The sequence below is a fragment of the Anomaloglossus baeobatrachus genome, chromosome 2, assembly GCF_048569485.1.
Source record: "Anomaloglossus baeobatrachus isolate aAnoBae1 chromosome 2, aAnoBae1.hap1, whole genome shotgun sequence".
Lineage (NCBI taxonomy): Eukaryota > Metazoa > Chordata > Amphibia > Anura > Aromobatidae > Anomaloglossus > Anomaloglossus baeobatrachus.
Window position 1 is genome coordinate 546,087,185 of NC_134354.1, and position 18,743 is coordinate 546,105,927.

Sequence of the window (18,743 nt, forward strand, 5' to 3'; positions counted from 1 at the left end):
AGGAGATATCCTGATTGAGATGAAAAGGGGACACCACTTTGGGGAGAAAGTCCGGGACCGGACGCAAAACCACCTTATCCTGGTGAAATACCAGGAAGGGGGCTTTGCATGACAGCGCTGCAAGCTCTGACACTCTTCGGAGTGATGTGACTGCCACTAGAAATGCCACCTTCTGCGAAAGACGTGATATAGAGACATCCCGCAGCGGCTCAAAAGGCGGTTTCTGAAGAGCCCGTAGAACCCTGTTGAGATCCCAGGGTTCCAGCGGACGCTTGTAAGGTGGAACTATGTGGCAAGCTCCCTGCAGGAACGTGCGGACCTGCGGAAGCCTGGCTAGACGCTTTTGAAAAAACACGGAAGGCGCCGAGACTTGTCCCTTGAGAGAGCCGAGAGACAAACCCTTGTCCATTCCGGATTGAAGGAAGGAAAGAAACGTGGGTAAGGCAAACGGCCAGGGGGTAAACCCCTTATCAGAGCACCAGGCTAAGAAGATCCTCCAAGCCCTGTGATAGATCTTGGCTGACGTTGGTTTCCTGGCCTGTCTCATAGTGGCAATGACCTCTTGAGATAACCCTGAGGACGCTAGGAGCCAGGACTCAATGGCCACACAGTCAGGTTGAGGGCCGCAGAATTCAGATGGAAAAATGGCCCTTGAGACAGCAAGTCTGGTCGGTCTGGGAGCTCCCACGGTTGACCCACCGTGAGGTGCCACAGGTCCGGGTACCACGACCTCCTCGGCCAATCTGGAGCGACGAGGATGGCGCGGCGGCAGTCGGACCTGATCTTGCGTAACACTCTGGGCAGCATTGCCAGAGGAGGGAATACATAAGGCAGTCGAAACTGCGACCAATCCTGAACTAAGGCGTCCGCCGCCAGAGCTCTGTGATCCTGAGACCGTGCCATGAATGCCGGGACTTTGTTGTTGTGCCGAGACGCCATGAGATCGACGTCCGGCGTTCCCCAGCGGCAACAGATCTCTTGAAACACGTCCGGGTGAAGAGACCATTCCCCTGCGTCCATGCCCTGGCGACTGAGAAAGTCTGCTTCCCAGTTTTCTACACCTGGGATGTGAACCGCGGAGATGGTGGAGGCTGTTGCCTCCGCCCACAGCAGAATCCGCCGAACTTCTTGGAAGGCTTGACGACTGCGAGTGCCGCCCTGGTGGTTGATGTACGCGACCGCCGTGGCGTTGTCCGACTGTATGCGGATCTGCCTGCCCTCCAGCCACCGATGGAACGCTTTTAGGGCTAGATACACTGTCCTTATCTCCAGAACATTGATCTGAAGGGAGGACTCTGTCGGAGACCAGGTTCCCTGAGCCTTGTGGTGGAGAAAAACCGCTCCCCACCCTGACAGACTCGCGTCCGTCGTGACCACAGCCCAGGATGGGGGCAGGAAAGATTTTCCCTTCGACAGGGAAGTGGGAAGAAGCCACCACTGAAGAGAGGTCTTGGCTGCCAGAGAAAGAGAGACGTTCCTGTCTAAGGACGTCGACCTCTTGTCCCATTTGCGGAGAATGTCCCATTGGAGTGGACGCAGATGAAACTGCGCAAAGGGAACTGCCTCCATTGCTGCCACCATCTTCCCCAGGAAGTGCATGAGGCGCCTCAAGGGGTGTGACTGGGCCCGAAGGAGAGATTGCACCCCTGTTTGCAGCTGTTTGTCCAGCGGTAGCTTGAACTCTATCCTGTAACCGTGAGACAGAATGTCCCTCACCCATCGGTCTTGGACATGTGGCCACCAGGCGTCGCAAAAGCGGGAGAGCCTGCCACCGACCGAGGATGCGGTTTGGGGAGGCCGAAAGTCATGAGGAGGCCGCCTTGGAGACGGTGCCTCCGGCGGTCTTTGGAGGACGTGACTTAGACCACCATGCAGAAGAGTTTCTCTGGCTCTTCTGTGGCCTGTTGGACGATGAGGATTGGGACCTGGCTGAGGGCCGAAAGGACCGAAACCTCGCTTGAATTTTTCGTTGCTGAGGTCTCTTTGGTTTGGGCTGGGGTAAGGACGAGTCCTTTCCCTTGGATTGCTTAATAATTTCATCCAATTGTTCGCCAAACAATCGGTCGCCAGAAAAGGGCAAACCGGTCAAGAACTTCTTGGAAGCAGAGTCTGCCTTCCATTCGCGTAGCCACATGGCCCTGCGGACTGCCACCGAATTGGCGGATGCTACCGCTGTACGGCTAGCCGAGTCCAGGACAGCATTCATGGTGCCCTAGAGTGATTAGTGAGGGGGGCGGAGGACAGCCAAGTGTGCTCCAGCCCTCACTGTCGGCGTCAGACCGACCGTCCCGCCCTTCCCCCTGACTGGCAGGCCCGGGGGCGGGAGTTTAAGGCACTAGGCCGCAAAAGCCGGGGACTAAAGTTAAAACCGCGGCCGGCAAGCAGGCGCGGTCGGCGCGGTAGTCCCGGTCTCATACCAACACCGCAGTCGCTGCAGCGTCTGAGGTCAAGGTGCTCCATGCACCGTCCCCAAGGGGACACAGAGTACCTGTAGATGCAGGGCCCTGTCCCTGATGATACTCAGTCTCCTGTCCGTCAGAATCCCACAGGGGCTGCGGAGGGAGCCCGGTCCCAGTGCCTGGATGACCGGATAGGATCCCACTTCTCCCAGAGCCCCTAAGGGATGGGGAAGGAAAACGGCATGTGGCTCCGGCCTGTGTACCCGCAATGGGTACCTCAACCTTAACAACACCGCCGACTTAGTGGGGTGAGAAGGGAGCATGCCGGGAGCCCTATTAGGGCCCTCTTTTCTTCCATCCGATATAATCAGCAGCTGCTGCTGACTAAAATGGGAGCATGAGTGCATGTGTGCCTCCTTCAACACAAAGCATAAAACTGAGGAGCCCGTGATGCACGGGGGGGGTGTATAGGCAGAGGGGAGGGGTTACACTTTTTAAAGTGTAATACTTTGTGTGGCCTCCGGAGGCAGAAGCTATACACCAATTGTCTGGGTCTCCCAATGGAGCGACAAAGAAAAAACTATTCACAAAAAACAAAAAAGTTCAGCTCACCTGTTAAAAAAAATATCTTTAACCTGAACGGACCCGGAATCCCAGTTGGAAGATAATGGTGAGTGTGACAATATAGTAATCTTGTCCAGCACTCAATCACAACATCTCCAAGTGGAAAAAAGCTTTGAGACATTAACCCCTTCACCGCCCAGCCTGGTTTCCCCTTCCTGAAAGGGCCAATTTTTTTTTAATTCTGACCAGTGTCACTTTATAAATAACTTTGGAACGCTTCCACGGATCTCAGTGATTCTGGGACTGATTTGTGGGACATATCGTACTTTATAGTAGTTGTGAACTTAAGACAATAATTTTAGCTTTTGTGAAAAGATTGGAATTTTGGTAGAAATTTAGAAAATCAGCAACTTTTAAACTTTAACTTTTTATGTCCTTAAACAAGAGAGAGTTATGTCACAAAATAGATACTAAACATCTACTTTACATCAGCATCACTTTTGAAACCATTTTTTTTGTCAGAAAGTTAGGGCAGTGTCACACGGTACGATCTATCGTGCGATCGTACCCGCCCCTGTCGTTTGTGCGTCACGCGCAATTAGTTGCCCATGGCGCACAAAGTCGTTAACCCCCTGTCACACATACTTATCTCCCAGACGACGCCGCTGTGGGCGGCGAACATCCTCTTCCTGAAGGGGGAGGGACTGTGTGTCACAGTGACGTCACACAGCGGCCGCCCAATAGAAGCGGAGGGGTGGAGATGAGTGGGACGTAACATCCCGCCCACCTCCTTCCTTCCGCATTGGCGGCGGGATGCAGGTAAGCTGTGTTCATCGTTCCCGGGGTGTCACACGGAGCGATGTATGCTGCCTCGGGAACGATGAACAACCGGAGCACAGAAGGAGGACCGACATTTTGAAAATGAACGACGTGTCAACGAGCAACGATAAGGTATTTTTGCTCGTTCACAGTCGTTCGTAGCTGTCACACACGACGATATGTCTAACGATGCCGGATGTGCGTCACAAAATCTGTGACCCTGACGATATATCGCCCGATATATCGTAGCGTGTGACGCCGCCCTTAGAAGGGTTTAGTTTATCAGCAATTCCTCAAAAAGTTACAAAACGAATTATCTTAAATACCACATCACATTTGAAGTGATGAGAAAATACCCAAGGGTGATGCCATTCTAAAAACTGCACCCCTCAAAGTGCTCAAAACCACATTCAATAAGTTCATTAACCCTGTAGGTGCTTCGCAGGAATTAAAGAAATGTGGAAGGGGGGGGGGGGCAAGTTTACTTTTTCCCAGAAAGATGTCACTTTAGCTCTGTCGGATTTTTATGTTTTGCAGCGGATTAGAACAGTACCTCGCACACAGGCAGGCGCCTGTCAAGTCTTATCTTTTTAATGGATCAAAGGCTATGTGCGCACGTGTGCGCTCTGCACCGCACCTAAAAGGTGCACTTCAGAGCGCAGCTGAAAAGCTCCATTCTGAAGCGCATGGTGCCGGCGAGAACGTGCGCTCTGCCTGCAGCTCCTGCCATAGACAGAGCAGGGGCTGCCGGGAAAGTGCACGGAAGAAGTGACATGTCACTTCTTAGAACGCGCGCTTCGGGCAGCAGTTGAAGCGCTGCGCTCTAAGACGCCACGTGCGCACGGCCCCTGCACAATCTCCATAGATTATGCAGGGGACGCATGCAGTTACGCTGCGCTACAAAGCGCAGCGTAACTGCATGTAATACGCACACGTGCGCACATAGCCATAAAGCTCTTTTTTTACTTACAAATTTGGAGCTTGAGTGCTGGATAGGATTACCATTTTTTACATGAAATAAAACTTCATTTCTAGAGCATACATAGGGCAAATATGGCCATTTGTGGTGGCATTGGCAGGGCAACGTTGTACAGCCGCTGTTTGGGTCCGGGAACACAGAGAAGGCCCTTATATTGTGGCAAGTTGACCACCATTGCTCTCAACAAAAATTCTGCAGGTATACAGATATACTGTTATTGCTACTGGATATTGTTGCCATCAGTGTGAGTCTCGTCATCAACTGAGTTTACGGAACTTTCCATAAGATGTTCACTAAACAAAGAACCACACACACCCAGTACATAGGATGGACTTACTCCTGACAGCCGCCAACAATTCCAATCTTCCCATCTTGACCTTTGTGCTTTTTAGACGTAAGTGGGGGGATGACATTTCTGACCAGCTGGAAGATATTCTCCATGTCCTTGGCTGGCCGTGTGGGACGCAGAGAGAACGACCTCTCTAAAACTAAAGTATGAAAATGACAAAATTAGCTTTCCAGAATCCCAGATATTGATATGCAAAGATTCATGATCAATACGGCTCTTCCTCACAATATATAAGCGAACTGCGTCCCTCCACGTACAAGACTTTACTCAGATGCCCTCAGAAAGTGTAAAGCCCCCAAAACAGACTAAATTCAGACAAAACTGCCAATATGGATGGGTTTTGCTGACAGTAATGTGTTTAGGGGCTCCAGAGAGATTATTATGGGGTGAGTTAAGGATCTGGCATGTCCAATGTCAGGGTGCCGGAGAGAAGACTCTAGTGTATGGGAGACAGGTGAGATAGTAGGCGGCCGAACCAACGCCTGTCCAACAGCCATCTCCGTAATTTAGATATAAAATAAGGCGTGGGGGCAGATAAGGCAACATATTCCTATTCACAGGTCCCTATATAAAACACTAAGTTTGCATCCCTTGTAATGTACTAATGCCCATACACTGTAGTGTAAAGGGTAGTTAAGCTGGGGTCCGCTCACTGCACTCCGCTTCTGTTACATAAAAATTACGTACAAAGGTTTGCAATATATTGCTTTGTATGGAAATAATTGCTTCGTTGGTTTTTGTTTTTTTTTTCCTAGAAATAATTCATATTTGCTTAAGCATTAGACAGACAATTCTAAGGCTAGTTTCACATTTGCGTTGTGTGACTGATGCGTTGTAAATAGTGTGATGAAACAGGCAACGGATTCCTGTGAAATAACACGTTGCGTTCTTTTAGTTTTTTTTAGCCGAGAGAGACCCCATCATCACCGCACACACGCACCGCCATTACCGCCCCCATCATCACCGCACACACGCAGGCACTACCGCCCCCATCATCACCGCACACACGCAGGCACTACCGCCCCCATCATCACCGCACACACGCAGGCACTACCGCCCCCATCATCACCGCACACACGCAGGCACTACCGCCCCCATCATCACCGCACACACGCAGGCACTACCGCCCCCATCATCACCGCACACACGCTGGCACTACCGCCCCCATCATCACCGCACACACGCAGGCACTACCGCCCCCATCATCACCGCACACACGCAGGCACTACCGCCCCCATCATTACTGCACACGCAGGCACTACCGCCCCCATCATCACCGCACACACGCTGGCACTACCGCCCCCATCATCACCGCACACACGCAGGCACTACCGCCCCCATCATCACCGCACACACGCAGGCACTACCGCCCCCATCATTACTGCACATGCAGGCACTACCGCCACCATCATCACCGCACACACGCAGGCACTACCACCCCCATCATCACAGCACACATGCAGGCACTACCGCCCCCATCATTACCGCACACGCAGGCACTACTGCCATCATCACCGCGCACACGCAGGCACTACCACCCCCATCATCACAGCACACACGCAGGCACTACCGCCCCCATCATCACAGCACACACACAGGCACTACCGCCCCCATCATCACAGCACACACGCAGGCACTACCGCCCCCATCATCACCGCACACACGCAGGCACTACCGCCCCCATCATCACCGCACACATGCAGGCACTACCGCCCCCATCACCGCACACACGCAGGCACTACCGCCCCCATCATCACCGCACACACGCAGGCACTACCGCCCCCATCATCACAGCACACACGCAGGCACTACCGCCCCCATCATCACAGCAAACACGCAGGCACTACCGCCCCCATCATCACAGCATACACGCAGGCACTACCGCCCCCATCATCACAGCACACACGCAGGCACTACCGCCCCATCATCACCGCACACACGCAGGCACTACCGCCCCCATCATCACCGCACACATGCAGGCACTACCGCCCCCATCACCGCACACACGCAGGCACTACCGCCCCCATCATCACCGCACACACGCAGGCACTACCGCCCCCATCATTACTGCACATGCAGGCACTACCGCCACCATCATCACCGCACACACGCAGGCACTACCACCCCCATCATCACAGCACACACGCAGGCACTACCGCCCCCATCATTACCGCACACGCAGGCACTACTGCCCCATCATTACCGCACACGCAGGAACTACTGCCCCCATCATTACCGCACACGCAGGCACTACTGCCCCCATCATCACCGCACACACACAGGCACTACCGCCCCCATCATCACCGCACACACGCAGGCACTACCGCCCCCATCATCACAGCACACACGCAGGCACTACCGCCCCCATCATCACCGCACACACGCAGGCACTACCGCCCCCATCATCACAGCACACACGCAGGCACTACCGCTCCCATCATCACCACACACATACCATCACTACCTCAGTGACGTCACCGCTGACAGTGCGATTCACTTCAATTTCTGCGTGGAGCTCACAGCAAGCGGCGGTGTTCTACTGCCGCTCCTGTCAGCTTCCGATGTAGCAGAACTGAAAGCGTTGTGGGACCTCGTGTGGATTACGTCGAACCTGGGGGGTATTTGGGGATTAATAAAGTGGTGAAAGAGGGTGTTTTTTTTGTCTTTTATTTCAAATAAAGGATTTTTTCGGGTGTGTTTATTTACGTTTACTACAGGTTAATCATGGAGGCTGTCTCATAGACGCCAGCCATAATTAACCTAGATCTTAGTGGCAGCTATGGGCTACCATTAATTCCTTATTACCCCGATTTGCCCTGGTGCGGTGGCATTCGGGTTGGGCCGGGTAGAGTTCCGTGACTGTCGCATCTAATGAATGCGGCAATTCCGGGCGGCTGCTGGCTGATATTGTTAGGCAGAGGGGCTCCCCATAACGTGGGGCTCCCCATCCTGAGAATACCAGCCTTCAGCCGTGTGGCTTTATCTTTGCTGGTATCAAAATAGGGGGGGACTGCACGCCGTTTTTTTTTCCAATTATTTATACATTTATTGTACTGCACGATATAGACCCACCCACCGACGGCTGTGATTTGTTGCAGTGAGACAGCGGTCATTCAGCGTGGGAGTGCGTCTGACTGCAACCAATCATAGGCAACGGTGGGTGGGGAAGCAGTCAATACAAGATGGAATAATGAGCGGTAGGCATTTTCAAAAGCTGGAGAAGCCGCCAGAGCAGTGTGACAGCTGTGCAGCACTGCGCCGGTGATCGGTGAGGATGAGAGAGGGGGTGAGAGGGAGAGATAGAGACCGACAGATAGAGACCAAGAGAGAGAGAGAGAGAGAGAGACACACAGAGACCAAGAGACAGACAGACCAGGAGTGCTTTTAAACGATTTAGAAAGTTCTGCTGGACATGCTGAGCATGCTCAGTAGAATGTGACGGAATCCTGCACTGGAATCAGTCGCCAAACGCATGGCGACGGAATCCAGCACCATAGACATTCATTATGCCTCTTAACGGATCCCAACAGAATCCTGCAGAGTGCATTTTTTTACAGCAACAAAAACGCTACATGCTGCGTTCCATTCGCCCGACGTTCAGTCAAAATAATGACTCGGCATCGGCCGGCGGATGTAACGCAGATACTTTCGTCGCAGTGCGTCGTCAATACAAGTCTATGGGACACAGCGCAAGCCTTTAACGGATTGTGATATTTTCCATAGCAGCGGATTGCGACAAACTCAAGTGTGAAACTAGTCTAAGATAATCATCACATCTGTGATCAGCTTAACTGCAAAGAATCCAGACCAAAAAGGAGCATGGCTAATACACGAATAATTCAGGCTATATAGCCACCATCAACCTAACGCCTGCAGTGTAATCTGATCTCTTTCCACTGCTATCAATGCGTTACGGTTATCTTTCCCATTAGGAACACAATGTGAATAGCGATGTGTAAACAACCGGGCACCACATAACGCTCTATTGTTAAATAGCTTATTCCCTTCACTCCCGGGCAATTTTCAGGGGGTTTTTTTGTTTTGTTTTTTGCTCCCCTTCTTCCAAGAGCCGTAACTTTTTTATTTTTCCGTCAATCTTGGCATATAAGGGATTATTTTTTGAGGGACAAGTTGTACTTTTAAATGAAATCATGAGTTTTACCATATAGTGTACTGGAAAATGGCAAAAAAAATTCCAAGTATAGAAAAATTGATATGCAGAAAAGTTGCTCTCCTCTCACACACGGCCCTCTGCCGACTTTAAGGGGTACTTACTCATGATAGCTACAGGAGTCATCACATGACCTTGTGCTACCATGGCAACCATCGGCTCTACGTGACTTCTAATGGTGCCGGGTAAGTGAATGTTTACCGTGGTGTGCCGTTACATGGTAACCCCCGTCACACGTGCTTACCTTCCAAACGACCTCGCTGTGGGCGGCGAACGTCCACATCCTGAAGGGGGAGGGACATTCGGCGTCACAGCGACGTCACACAGCGGCCGACCAATAGAAGCGGAGGGGCGGAGATGAGCGGGACGTAAACATCCCTCCTTCCTTCAGCATTGCCGGCGAGACGCAGGTAAGCTGTGTTCATTGTTCCTGCGGTGTCACACGGAGCGATGTGTGCTGCCCCGGGTACGATGAACAACAGGAAGTGCGATTTTTAGAAAATGAGCGACGTGTCAGCGATGAACGAGGTGAGTATTTCTGCTCGTTCATAGCTGTCACACGCTACGATATCACTAACGATACCGGATGTGCGTCACTTACAACGTGACCCCGCCGACATCTCGTTAGATATATCGTAGCGAGTAAAGCCCGCTTAAGTCCGCCACGACACTATGCCGGACAGTTCATGCTGCACAGCGAGCTGTCAAGGTCCCTGGCCATTCCTTATCCCTAAATGCTGGCTTCTTAATTCCACCTCAATGGACAAGATTGCGTCCACAGATGCCCGTTAAAACGTGTGTATAATTGATTAGTATCCTAATAAATAAGATAGGTTTACCCCTGCCAGGCATCTGTCGGCTCCCCCTCATCGGTGCTACTCCCCTCCTGCTGCAGAAGTGGTGCCGGAGAAGCCATTTACGTTTCTAGCTGCCATGTCCTAGCCGCACTCTGTGATTGATTCTTAAGGAAGCTGTAGCTGTAACATTGGAAATCCATTACTTAAACCGCAAATGCAATGCCGCCCGACCTAACAATATGAGAACCGTGCTCAGTGGTACGTCAACCCGGTTTTTGCCCTCTTGGTGGTGGTGTCTTGATTTCTGTGACCCTTTACTCACATACCAAGAACCTTCTCTGAGAAGCTAAGATTTCAGAACCGCTGGAGGAAAATGCAACCTATAACCAGCCTCACACGCTGCCACAATTCAGTGCTTCATAGAGTGTTGTGTTACATACACGACTAGACCCTGCGGCCCACCATAGCGATAACCATAGCTGTACCTATTGGAGGAGGAGAAAATGGTGAAGCAGTAGTAAAGTGCATTGTGTCCCCATACGTCCGGACATTGCCTCGTACGGGGCTGCTGACATGGCCATGCCCTCCCATCTGAGTAGTGGAGGAGATGCCATTTAGTAACTGTCCCAGCATCTGCAACATTTGGATTTCCCGATTGTGCTCAGATTCTCGCCGCTTGTCTTCAATCTGCAGCCGCTGTTCCTCGTATTTGTAAAACCTTTCCTCTGCATTCACGCTCTGCTGAAGGAAACGCTCCATCATCTTGTCCAAACTAAAGCCCAAGTGGCGCTTCTTGGACTTTTTAAGCTGAGGTATCTGAGATGGATTTGTCTTAGCATGAACAGATTTATAACCTGAGGTGGGAAGAAGTTAGAAATGGTTTATTTATGCTACAAGATGTGCATTTAACAAAGCGTAGTACAGAAGAGCGGCTTGTCTGCTAATACGTGCCAGTAATATGGGGCATCACAGTCACCACCATCGGACAGCAGCTCAGTCTGCGATGCCCAATTTTCCCTCTTTTTGAAATATTGCTTCTCTAGTACAAAGCCTCCAATATTGTATAACCGATCATAATGTACAGGGCCTTGCGAAAGTATTAGGCTCCCTTGAATTTTTAAACCTTTTCCCACATTTCAGGCTTTAAACATAAAGATAAGAATGTTAATGTTATGGTGAAGAATAAACAAGTGGGACACAATTGTGAAGTTGAACAAAATTTATTGCTTAAACTTTTTAAAAAAAAATAAAAACTGAAAATTGGGGCGTGGAATATTATTCGTCCCCTTTACTTTCAGTGCAGCAAACTCACTCCAGAAGTTCATTGAGGATCTCTGAATGATCCAATGTTGTCCTAAATGACTGATGATGATGATGATGATGATGATGATGATGATCAGTATAATCCACCTGTGTGTAATCTAATCTCCATATAGACGCACCTGCTCTGTGATAGTCTCAGTGTTCTGTTTAAAGCGCAGTTAGCATCATGAAGACCAAGGAACACAACAGGCAGGTCCGTGATACTGTTGTGGAGAAGTTTAAAGCCGGATTTGATTACAAAAAAGATTTCCAAAACTTTAAACACCCCAAGAAGCACTGTGCAAGCGATCATATTGAAATGGAAGGAGTATCATACCCCTGCAAATCTAACAAGAGCCAGCCGTCCCTCAAAAATGTCATGTCAAACGAGAAGACTGATCAGAGATGCAGCCAAGAGGCCCCTGATCACTCTGGATCAACTGCAGAGATCTAAAGCTGAGGTGGGAGAGTCTGTCCATAGTGACAACAATCAGTCTGCACTGCACAAATCTGGCCTTTATGGAGGAGTGGCAAGAAGAAAGCCATTTCTCAAACATATCCATAAAAAGTGTTGTTTAAACTTTAAAGTTTGCCACAAGCCACCTGGGAGACGCACCAAATATGTGGAAGAAGGTGCTCTGGTCAGATGAAACCAAAATCGAACTATTTGGGCACAATGCCAAAAAAGCAACACAGCTCATCAACCTGAACACACCATCCCCACTGTCAAACATGTTGGCGACAGCATCATGGTTTCGGCCTGCTTTTCTTCAGCAGGGACAGGGAAGGTGGTTAAAATTGATGGGAAGATGGGTGAAGCCAAATACAGGACCATTCTTGAAGAAAACCTGTTGGAGTCTGCAAAAGACCTGAGACTGGGATGGAGATTTGTCTTCCAACAAGACAATGATCTCAATCATAAAGCAAAATCTACAATGGAATGGTTCACAAATAAACGTACCCAGGTGTTAGAATGGCCAAGTCACAGTCCAGACCTGAATCCAATCGAGAATCTGTGGAAAGAGCTGAAAACTGTTGTTCACAAACGCTCTCCATCCAACCTCACTCAGCTCGAGCTGTTTGCAAAGGAAGAATGGGCAAGAATTTCAGTCTCTCGATGTGCAAAACTGATAGACACATACCCCAAGCAACTGCAGCTGTAATCGCAGCAAAAGGTGGCGCTACAAAGTATTAACTTAAAGGGGACGAATAATAGTGCATGCCGCAATTTTGTTTTTTTTTGTTAAAAAAAGTTTAAAACCAAGCAATAAATTTTGTTCAACTTCAAAATTGTGTCCCACTTGTTGTTGATTCTTCACTATAACATTAACATCTTTATGTTTGAAGCCTGAAATGTGGGAAAAGGTTGAAAAATTCAAGGGAACTGAATACTTTTGCAAGGCACTGTAGGTAATGGCCTCATCTACATTAATATACTCCTTTCATTAGCCAAGCAATAGCCAATAAGCGCCTGCAATCCCAGAAGCGTGCTTACCAGATCTCCCATGGGGGATTGTTAGCTGTGCTAAGCAAAACAAGCACGCCGGCCTTCAGGGGGACGCAAAGTCATGGCACTGGTAGGGGGGACACTGTGGGGTGAGGGGCGTGTTCCAGTGCAGTAGCACCTGCTGGGTTTTTTTTTTACCAACTTGTGTCCCAGGGTGAAGGGTTAAGTCCTGGCGACAGATCACCTGCCGGACAACTCTTTATTAAAGGGAACCTGTCATCAGAAATTTTGCACTAAACATAAAAGATTCCCCTCTGCAGCTCCTGGGCTGCATTCCAGCAAGGTTCCTGTTGTTCTTGTGCCCCCTTTCTGACCAAAATAAAGACTTTGTAAAGTGGTACCTTTTTGTATTCAGATCTTGATAATGGTACACGGGGGCGGGCTCTCTGGTGTCCGTTAGCCCGTCCCCCATCGCGCAATTTCAAAGAGGTGACGTGAGGTAAGCTGGCCAGCGCTTGCGCAGAACGGTGGAGGCGGTGGTGAAAGCGCGAGCATGAGATTATGGGCGAGTACTTGCTGATGAAAATCACAGCGCTGTCCATAATCTCGCGCATGCGCAACACGTCACCAGCGGTCACACTGTGCACATTGCACAGTCCCGCGAGAGTGGCACGGCGCATGCGCGAGATTATCGGCGGCGCTGTGATTTTCATCAGCAAGTACCCGCCCATAATCTCGTGCTCGCGGTTTTACCGCCGCCTCCACCGTTCTGCGCAAGCGCTGGCCAGCTTACCTCACGTCACCTCTTTCAAATTGCGCGATGGGGGACGGCCTAAAGCGGCAGGATGCAGAATAACGGACACCAGACAGCCCGCCCCCGTGTACCATTATCAAGATCTGAATACAAAAAGGTACTACTTTATAAAGTCTTTATTTTGGTCAGAAAGGGGGCACAAGAACAACCGGAACATTGCTAGAATGCAGCCCAGGAGCTGCAGAGGGGGAATCTTTTAGGTTTAGTGCAAAATTTCTGCTGACAGGTTCCCTTTAACCCTTTTAATGGGCCCAAGGAGGTGAAGAAAACACCCCACAAACTCTTCACCAGCACTTTGTCCATTTACATCAACATCCAGCAAGGTCATGCAAGCGCTGCAACTAGTTAGACACTGATCGACTGCAGCATTTGCATCTTGTCCAAGAGAATCCCTGGGAAGATTTAGAAAATAAAAATGTTGTTGCCCAGAACAGCCAGCCAATCAGAATGCAGTCTTCATTTTACCATCGTGGTTGATGGAAAAAAAAAAAAAAAAAAAAAAGTGCTCTGGTTACAACAAAACATTCTGATACAAGACGCTCAGTTTTGTTCTGTGCTTAGATAAAATGTGAACACTGCAGCTGATCAGCAGTCACCAATTGGCTGCAGCGCTATATTGATGACCCCATCAGATATTGGTGACAGTAGACTGGAGAGGGGCGCAGCGCTGGGTATGTAGGAGCGGGAGTATTGTTTTGTTTACTTTACTAGGCCCCATGATAAGGGGCCGTCCCCTACTACGACCCATCCCCTACTACGGCCCCATTGATGAGGGGCCGTCCCCGACTACGGCCCCATTGATGAGGGGCCGTCCCCGACTACGGCCCCATTGATGAGGGGCCGTCCCCTACTACGGCCCCATTGATGAGGGGCCGTCCCCTACTACGGCCCCATTGATGAGGGGCCGTCCCCTACTACGGCCCCATTGATGAGGGGCCGTCCCCTACTACGGCCCCATTGATAAGGGGGCCGTCCCGTACTACGGCCCATTGATAAGGGGGCCGTCCCGTACTACGGCCCATTGATAAGGGGGCCGTCCCGTACTACGGCCCATTGATAAGGGGGCCATCCCCTACTACGGCCCATTGATAAGGGGCCATCCCCTACTACAACCCCATTAATAAGGGGCCGTCCCCTACTACAACCCATTGATAAGGGGCCGTCCCCTACTACGGCCCATTGATAAGGGGCCATCCCCTACTACGGCCCATTGATAAGGGGCCATCCCCTACTACGGCCCATTGATAAGGGGCCATCCCCTACTACGGCCCATTGATAAGGGGCCATCCCCTACTACGGCCCATTGATAAGGGGCCATCCCCTACTACGGCCCATTGATAAGGGGGCCATCCCCTACTACGGCCCATTGATAAGGGGCCGTCCCCTACTACAACCCCATTAATAAGGGGCCATCCCCTACTACAACCCCATTGATAAGGGGGCCGTCCCCTACCACGGCCCATTGATAAGGGGGCCATCCCCTACTACGGCCCATTGATAAGGGGGCCATCCCCTACTACGGCCCATTGATAAGGGGGCCATCCCCTACTACAACCCCATTAATAAGGGGCCATCCCCTACTACAACCCCATTAATAAGGGGCCATCCCCTACTACAACCCCATTAATAAGGGGCCGTCCCCTACTACAACCCCATTGATAAGGGGGCCATCCCCTACTACGGCCCATTGATAAGGGGCCATCCCCTACTACGGCCCATTGATAAGGGGCCATCCCCTACTACGGCCCATTGATAAGGGGCCATCCCCTACTACGGCCCATTGATAAGGGGCCATCCCCTACTACGGCCCATTGATAAGGGGCCATCCCCTACTACGGCCCATTGATAAGGGGGCCATCCCCTACTACGGCCCATTGATAAGGGGCCGTCCCCTACTACAACCCCATTGATAAGGGGCCGTCCCCTACTACAACCCCATTGATAAGGGGGCCGTCCCCTACCACGGCCCATTGATAAGGGGGCCATCCCCTACTACGGCCCATTGATAAGGGGCCATCCCCTACTACGGCCCATTGATAAGGGGCCGTCCCCTACTACAACCCATTGATAAGGGGGCCGTCCCCTACCACGGCCCATTGATAAGGGGGCCGTCCCCTACTACGGGCCACTGATCTAGGGTTTGCCCACAGGGCACATCACCTGACCTGAAGCAGAGAGGCCCCTCTATGCTGTGGTTGCTATGGAGACAGTACCCACTAGTGATGGGCACTCACCCTCAGGGGGCAGTGGGATGGCAAAGCTCGGGCCATCTTCTATCTTGATGGGGAGCTCCGTGTAGCAGGACGACCCTTCCCCAGAGTCCTCGGTGAAGTTGTCTTGGGAGGACTCGGGGCCCCCCTCCCCGGGGGGCTCTTCCTCTAGCTCCTCCTCCTCGGGGTCTGCGGGCAGCTCCTCCCTGCTGGGGGGCTCCGGGCGGAGGAGCAGGATCCCGGGGGGCTCGGCGGTGGTGGCCGGGGCCGGCCGTGTGCTCAGGATGCGGTCCATCTCGTCGTAGTAGCGGCAGATCTTGCGGGCGTGCCCGTTCTTCTGGAAGCCCTCCCGGGCCTGGTAATACTGGCGCTTCAGGCCCTTGATGCGGATGCGGCATTGCTCCGGTGTCCGCTCGAAGCCCAGCTCGCTGAGCCGCCCGGCCACATCCCGGTACACATGGCTGTTCCGAAAATTCCCGTCCAGGGCCGACTGCACGTCCGCCTCCCCCCAGATGTCCAGCAGCGCGCGGGTCTCCATGTCCGACCACAGGAAGCCCCGGGTGCTTGTGATGAGCCGCCGCATACACACCGACATCCCGGCTGCACAGGTTACACGGAGCGGAGTCCACAGCCGGCACCCCCGGGAGGCTACCGGCTCCGATCAGCAGACGTGCCCGGCGCACACATCACTGCAGAGTGACCCGGTCACACAGCGCAGCGCGGCGGCCGCGAGCAGCAACTCCCGGACTCATGCATGGCTGCGCTGTACAGACCTGCGGGGAGGCCACATTCCATGCTGTCAGTTTTCAATAAAGCTTTGGACACTCAAAATCCTGACACATTATTATAAACAAAAACACCACGCGGGTGTGCGGTGACGTCACTGCCCGCCTGTCAGCATATCAGTGTGCACAGCACTTATAAAGCAGCCAATCAGATTTAGGTTTTTATTTTGTACCCAATCCTCAATCCTGTAACAGTAATAGCAGGCATTTGATTGGTTGCCAAGGGCAGCAACTGCTTACATTAGTGATTACACATAAGGGCCAGGATGTGTTGTGTCTGTCAGTGCTTGCCTCACATTGGTTTTATAAATAAAACTGAAAAGTCCTTGCTATAAAAAATCCTTTCTACTGTCAAGAAACAAGGGATCTAAGTTGTTGTTTTTTTTAATTTACTCCTTGTTGCCTAGAGAACTGGCGACGTGCATATGCAGTGGTGGCCACATGTGCAGTGCAGTGCAGTGCAGTGCTAAACAGCCATTTACAATAGAGCCTGTAATCGCTACTCTGAAGTAGCCAGATAGCTGGAGCGCACGTAGGCTCCAGATCCAAGCCAAGCATAAACAAGCTGGCCCTCATATACAGCATCTCAGAGGAAGGAGTGTAGGCCAGCAGCGCAATAATGTCCCTGGCCCAAACTATCAATCAATGAAGAGTGCTCCTTTCACACTAGTTTTGCCTAAGGCTACTTTCACACTTGCGTTCAGCGCAGTCCGTCACTATGGAGACTAGCGCAGTCCATTAACGCACTGCGCTATTCTCCATAGACTTGTATAGACGACGCACTGTAACGCAAGTGTCAGCGTTGCATCCGCTGAACGACGCAGCGGCGTGCGGAAAGAGCGCAGCATGTAACTTTTTTTGAGCGGCGGAAACCTTTATTTTTCAATGCGCATGCTCGTTTCTTTTTTTTTTTCTTTTAAATCAGAAACTTTATTTTGTTTCTCGGTGGTCGAACGTTCAGCCAAGCGCCCAGCCGCCGGCATGTGAGAGCTCTCAGCCGAGCGCCCGGCAGCCGGGTGATCAGCTGACCGTTCACAATAGTCTGCTGCTGGTAAAACTGTAAAGAAAGAAAAAAATTAAAAAAAAAAAGTGATCCATTTTTGCACATATAAGTTTTCTGCAGACGGACACCCGAACATAGTCAAATAAGGAATAACGTTTGGAACACCATTCGAAGTCTGAACTGGGTGCAAAAACCTAAAAAAACATCACTATGGGGAGATAAGGTATGCACACCAGTGACTATGGAAGGGGAATACATGAAATAGCAGAAACTGCTGTGTGAATACTGACTTGAAAAATCCAATAGCTATATGTAAGAGTGAATATGTGAAAAATGGAATCTGCATTACTGCCATGAACATATGAATCAAGAGAAATTTAGCTACTGAATTGATCAATGCAACTATACCCGACCATAGTCGACTACTAGCCCTGTGAAGCAGAAAGCCAGGTGGCTAGAGAGCAGGTGAACTCTTGCAGAAGATGAGACAAGGACAACCCCATTAACAGGGGTAGACGGCCCCCGGGAATAGAAAGCCAGGTGGCTACAGAGCAGTGCACTCCTGCAGAAGATGAGACAAGAATAAACAAAGTATTCGGACACCAGGTTCTTGCTACTCCAACTGAGATCACAGAACAGACACAGCTTTCTGTGTACACTGTACATGGGTAGAAAGCTGCCAATCAGTGGTGTGGGTGGGGTTATACAGAGCTCAGCATTCAGAGAAGTGCATGATCTGCAGCATGTATCAAAATGACAGTAAACAGCCCAGTAGGCGACATTACCGGAATCAGGGTCTGTGCTACTACATCCCGCTGCTCTCAGATACCGTAAAAACCTGCTGACAGATTCCCTTTAAACGTTTAGAGTATGTGGATATGTTGCGTTTTTCTCAAGTTTTTTTTCTGCTCAGTTTTTTCACAAAACCTCAAGGAATTTTTAGTCCCAGCAAAGTGAATGAGATTCTTGAAACCTCATGCACACATTGCTTATTTTTTGCTTGCAGATTTCCAGCAGAGGTAAATCTACAGCATGTCCATTCTTTAAAAAAAATGTCGCAGATTTCAAGCATACTAATAAGGGGGGAAAAATCTGAAACAATAA

The 18,743-nt window shown here is 50.8% G+C and overlaps 1 protein-coding gene across 4 annotated transcripts in view; it reads right to left on the reverse strand.

The window, feature by feature from the left end:
* NAXD (NAD(P)HX dehydratase) overlaps positions 1-18,743 on the reverse strand; it is a 46,498-nt gene that overhangs the window by 11,177 nt on the left and 16,578 nt on the right. For 3 of the 4 annotated variants that reach the window (XM_075336671.1, XM_075336670.1, XM_075336669.1), the window contains exon 2: positions 5,099-5,249. In XM_075336671.1, the coding sequence (XP_075192786.1) occupies positions 5,099-5,202 (104 nt within the window). In that variant the 5' untranslated portion in view covers positions 5,203-5,249. Of the gene's footprint in view, positions 1-5,098; positions 5,250-10,563; positions 10,933-15,875; positions 16,677-18,743 lie in introns of those variants that run through there. The other variant, XM_075336668.1, reaches the window with a different exon arrangement.